Consider the following 6,000-nt stretch of genomic DNA (forward strand, 5'->3'; position numbering starts at 1 on the left):
TTACATACTATGTATTTTGGCAGATCAAATAGGTAGGTTTATACCCATGATACATTAACAATTATTACGTACCTGTTGCTTTTAAAAACTATTTAAAAGTCACTACAATATTATAAACTTTTTTGTTTCTGTCCTCACAACAATAAAACTAATATATTATACATTTGTTTACCTTTACCTTTACCTCCAAACCACAGCTGCCATATCGGATAATTTTTGACATGTCATTTGAACATCCAATCAGAACAAAGTTATAATGCGCATGCGCCGGGCTGATAGGTTTTAACATATAAAAAAATCACCCTCTATCGCCGGTAAAGAAGTATAACTTCAAAAATTTGTCCGATGCAAAAAAAATAGTTTTAGGAAAAAACAAAAAACACGTTTAAAAATTTTTTTGACTTTTTAATCATGGAGCATACAAATTTGATAAAAGGGGATATTTTCAAGCAAGATGGTGAAAAAAAATTGAATCGAAATATTTTTCCGCACTTATATTTACGCATGTTACATATACAGGGTGTTTGGTAAAGAATGGGCCATAGCTTAACCTCAGGTTCCTGAGGTTAAAATAGGCCGATTTAAGCTAACTTACCTTAGTACAACAGGTACAACAACTCAGGTATGAGATAACAACATGAAATTTGGCATATAGGGGTTTTTGGGTCGAGAAAACTAAATTCCCTACCAAAAATGATGTATTACCCAGAGGGCGCCACATACGCCTTTCGGCACTAATTTATTACGTTCAATTTTTTTTATCCCTCACTGTATAATTTTGACATTAAAATTTTTATTCTCCTATCAGTTTTACTTAAAAAAGGTATACGTTTTTCATCTCCCTAAACTCAACTGTTTTCGAGATAAACGCATTTTAAATCTGCGATACACCATCATTTTTAGCATAATATCATTGTAGTTCCACCCGAAATATAACTTAAAACCATAATAATTCTGCCAGTTCTCAAATTTATGTCATTGCATCGCAAATTCCATTTGAAGAAATTTGCGATACATTTTTGGATAATTTTATGTAATGGTTTTAAGTTATTTTTCGAGTGTAACTACAATGATATGCTAAACATGATGGTGTATCGCAGATTTAAAATGCGTTTATCTCGAAAACGGTTGAGTTTAGGGAGATAAAAGAAGTATACCTTTTTTAAGTAAAACTAATAGGAGAATAAAAATTTTAATGTCAAAATTATACAGAGTGTGGGAAAAAAATTGAACGTAATAAATGAGTGCTGAAAGGCGTATGTGGCGCCCTCTGGGCAATACATAATTTTTGGTAGAGAATTTAGTTTTCTCGACCCAAAAATCCTTTACATACCAAATTTCATGTTGTTATCCCATACCTGTCAGGAAATATTCAATAATAAATAAAAAAAAAGTTTAACTTTGACACCCTGTATCTCGGTTATTATAAACTTTGTACTAAGGTAAGTTATCTTAAATCGTCCTATTTTAACCTCAGGAACCTGAGGTTAAGCTATGGCCCATTCTTTACCAAACACTCTGTACATGCAACGGTTTTCAAAAAAACAAAGGGGTTTTCGATATTGTATTGCAAAAAACTCTTCGGGATTTCATCAATCGATGTTCAAAGAATATCTTCTTACCTTGGCAACATCGAAATTTTCAGTTTTTCTTAGAGGTTTTTGTTGTTCATGGCATCTTCCGCTGCTTTGTTTTAATTTGTCTTCTGTCTGTCTCTTCTCCTTCGATGGACTGCTCCCATTTCCATATTTTCATAGGCCATTTTTCGGCTGTCATTTACTATATCAAATGCTTTTTCGAAGTCTATAAAGCATATAAATATACCCATCTTTCTGTTATAGCATTTTTGGGTGAGAACTAGTAAACTGAAGAGGGTTTATCTCGTTCCCATGCCGGCTCGGAATCCAAACGGATCGTCTCCGATGATTGTTCCGTACTTTCTATAGATTCGATTTTGTACGATTTTTAATAGGACTTTTACTGCATGACCATAAGGCTTATCATATAGAACTCGTTACAGTGTTCTGGGTTTGGCTTTTGTGGGTTTTGGGATTTTTGATAGTATATACATTTATAGACCAGGGCGGATCTGTTTTGAGGTGGATGTGAGAGGTGACATTCGGATTTTTGCAGATAAAGCTAGGTGACAACTTTAATAATTATAATTGACTTATCGATGGCTTAGTGTGAAAACCTCGTATCTCATTTTTTTTCGAAAATGACATTTTGGTGGTTTTAGTTTGAAAACCTTGTATCTCACAATTTACAACTGTTAGAAAAAATCCAAATATACCAGACTATTTTCTACAGCCGAAAAAAGAAACCGCGTATATCAATTGCTCTCTTAATTTAGTGTGAATAGCACGTATATTTATAACCAAGAATTTGGTACTTCATTTGGAGTGTTTGTTTAAGAAATTCGACTTGGAGAAATGTTTTTTTGTGAACAACAAAAGGTAGTCCGGCATATAGAAACATTTTATAAACCTTAAATCAAAAGATTTGTACTGTATCAACCTAGTATTTGGAGGTGTGCAATGAGCTATGAAAAATGAAAACCTCGTAAATAATTATAAACACAACCGTATTTTAGATGAAAAACACGTATATCAAGATATACGAGGTTATCATAGTTACTTGGGCAAAGGCTCTATATACTGCAAGGATATTTACGTGTTTTTCATAGTTAATATTTGTATTTTCAATTGAATAGCAACATTTAACACTTTCAGCTCTGGGCCAAGATCAGATATTTGTCTCAATGTGCTCAAATTAAAATATGTAACAGTAGTTTTTGTTTTTAGATTATATTATGCAGAAAATCAGTTTTTCGCCTTTCCTGTAAAATTGTAATTTAATGAGATACGAGGTTTTCACACTAAGCCATCGTTATGCTCCTTCTCAAATATGCCCGGAACATTAATAAAAAAATTTAAATATTTAAAAATTTCGAAAAATATCGATTTTTTTCTACTTTCATTGCCTATAACTTTAAAACGATTCATTTGGAACAAAGTCGTAGGAAAAGAAACTAAAGATAATTGAATTTTCTATAATATACGGCTGGTCTAAAATGTCTTAAATTATTACCCTTTCTGCAAAATAGCAACAAATAGAAAATAAGGGTGCAAAAAGACTGTTTTTATTCAATGTTTTTCAACCACTTTGGTTGCACTTAGAACCTTCATCGCCGCTTAAAAAATTCTTACAACATACTTAAACCGTCCACCAAATTTCATATAAATCGACCTAATAGATTTAGCATAATAATTTTGGAATCTAATTTTTTTAAAAAAGCTCAAATTTTTTAAAAACTTTCTGAACAAAAAGTAGACCATTTAGAAGTTTGCTAATTTTTTTACATATAAAGAGGTTCTCTACCTATCTAATACACTTTACAGAATTAAAACCGGATTATTTAAGCGTCCTCAGCACTGTTTTAAAGTTATGAACAATGTTTTGGCTTATAAACAAATACAGTGAGGACATTTGAGTTGGAATAAATTATATTTTCTTGAGAATGGGTGACTCTGGAGATAAATTCCGAAACAGATCGATTTTTATTTTTAAATTATAATTTTTTGGCATAAATATCATACTAGTGACGTCATCCATGTAGGTGTGATGACGTAATCTAAATATTGGAATTAATTTATTTCAAAAAAAATTTTATAATTCAAACTTTGTATAAATAATTATTTTAATGTTTATATTAGTGAATACAAAATTGAATAGCCTTTCGATTGAGCTATCACACGGCACCTATTCTCATTTAAAAAATCATCGATTACGTCATCACTCCCAGATGGATGACGTCACTAGTATGATATATATACCAAAAAATTAGAATTAAAAAATAAAAATCGACCTATTTCGGGATTTACCTCCAGAGACACCTATTCTCGAGAAAATGAATTTATGCCAACGCAAACGTCCACACTGTATTTGTTTATAAACCAAAAAATTGTTTATAACCTTAAAACAGTGCTGAGGCCGCTTAAATATTCCGAATTTAATTCTGTAAATTGTATTAGATAGGTAGAGAACCTCTTTATATGTAAAACAATTAGCAAAATTCTAAATGGTCTACTTTTTCTTCAGAAAGTTTTTAAAACATTTTAACTTTTTTAAAAAAAATTTGATTGCAAAATTATTCTGCAAAATCTATTAGGTCGATTTTAATGAAATTTGGTGAACGATTTAAGTATGTTGTAATAATTTTTCTAAGCGAATGACGAAAGTTAAGTGGTTGAAAACCATTGAATAAAAACTGGCTTATTTTGCTCCCCTATTTTGTATTTATTGCTATTTTGCAGAAAGGGTAATAATTTAAGACATTTTTAACCAGTCGTTTGTTATACAAAATTCAATTATCTTTATTTTATTTTGGTACGACTTTGTTCCAAAATGAATTCTTTTAAAGTTATAAGCAAACAAATTAGAAAGAATCGATGTTTTTCGAAATTTTTAAATATTTTAATTTTTTTATTAATGTTCTGGGCATAATTTGAGAAGGAGCATAAGTCAATTACTATTGTTGAAGTTGTCACTTAACTTTATCTGCAAAAATCCGAATGCCACCTCGCTAATCAAAAAATAGACGTTTTTTCACAGATCGGTCCTGGTCCATTATACATACTTATTTTTATTTGTCTGCCACAGACATGTTAAATTATAAGATCGATTTCTTAAAATATCGTACCTTAATTTATATTTTCCTCTTATTTACAGGCCAAGTTGATAAAGCACTAGGGGTAGTGACATCTGACGATGTTTTTTCTTTTATAGAACATTATAAACCGAAGTAATTGAAAATATCCTTATCTTGTACTTAATGTCAGGTCATTTTTGAATGACATTTAACAATAATATATTCTCAGGTAAAATAGGTATAATTATTACTGTATTAACTATTGCTCTAGGTATATTGGTTATATGTATTATGAATTTTAATAAAATGTTTTAATTTTAATGTTTTTTTATCTGGTACCTATATTTAGAAGTTATTTGAAGTTGATCATGTGACAAATATGACAAGCATGGTTACGAGACCACCACTTAACACCGCAAAATATACGAATACTAGTCCTAGTATTTTAAATGCGGAAGTAGAGAAAGCCATCAAACAAAAAAAAAATAGGAAATCTGCAGGCCCTGACCAAATACCATCACACTGACTCAAACTTCTACACGACAACAATGTCTCAGAACTAACAAACATTTATATACATACTAACATACACAAAACTGTAATAATGCCACAAATAATATGGTTGGAGTCTACATTTATCCTACTCCAAAAAAACCTAATACATCATCATGTAAAAACTTTAGACTACTTAGTCTCATGTGTCACTCTTTCAAACTGCTTCTCAAGATAATTATTAACAGATTTAAGCAGATATGTGAAGAACCAATGGGAGACAAATAATTCGGTTTCAGAGAAGGATTGGGAACAAGTGAAGCTTTATTCTCAATGCTAACATTACTTCAAAGATCATGGAAAGTACACAAACCAATAGGGAACTTGCATATATTTTTAAATATTAAAATAATATTAAAAAATATAAGGTAACATGATCTTAAAACGCATGCATGCAAAAAAATCAAATATTTTTAACTCATACGCTTATTACGCAGCTTTGAAAATGCTATGAAATTCAAATTTCTTCAGAGACGCGTAAACGGGTCTGACGTCACGACCCACTGTCTACATGCCATCAACAACAAAACCGCTAGGATATTTCGAAAATATTATTTACAAATTCAATCACATTCACTTAAAACTCTTACGTAGAAGTCGGTTGTATAAAATAAAAGTTCAAAAGAAATAAAGGTTGTTTTGGGGATTGTATTAACTCCATTTAATCGTATTTAATTGGAAATTCCAAGGTATTATTTGTGTTCTTGTAGGTATAGTTCATAATCAGTTTATTAATTTCAAACTGAAATTGATCAGGTGTTGAAATAGATATTGTAAATAGGTGTTGAAATAGATAT

General features: G+C 30.5%; 1 protein-coding gene across 1 annotated transcript in view; it reads left to right on the plus strand.

The window, feature by feature from the left end:
- LOC114336915 (cystathionine beta-synthase-like) overlaps positions 1-4,972 on the plus strand; it is a 208,254-nt gene extending 203,282 nt beyond the window's left edge. Inside the window, exon 10 of the mRNA XM_050654359.1 lies at positions 4,732-4,972. Coding sequence (XP_050510316.1) covers positions 4,732-4,808 — 77 coding nt within the window. The 3' untranslated portion in view covers positions 4,809-4,972. The remainder of the gene's footprint in view (positions 1-4,731) is intronic.
- The last annotated feature ends 1,028 nt before the right edge of the window (positions 4,973-6,000 follow it).

The sequence above is a fragment of the Diabrotica virgifera genome, chromosome 6 (assembly GCF_917563875.1).
Source record: "Diabrotica virgifera virgifera chromosome 6, PGI_DIABVI_V3a".
Lineage (NCBI taxonomy): Eukaryota > Metazoa > Arthropoda > Insecta > Coleoptera > Chrysomelidae > Diabrotica > Diabrotica virgifera.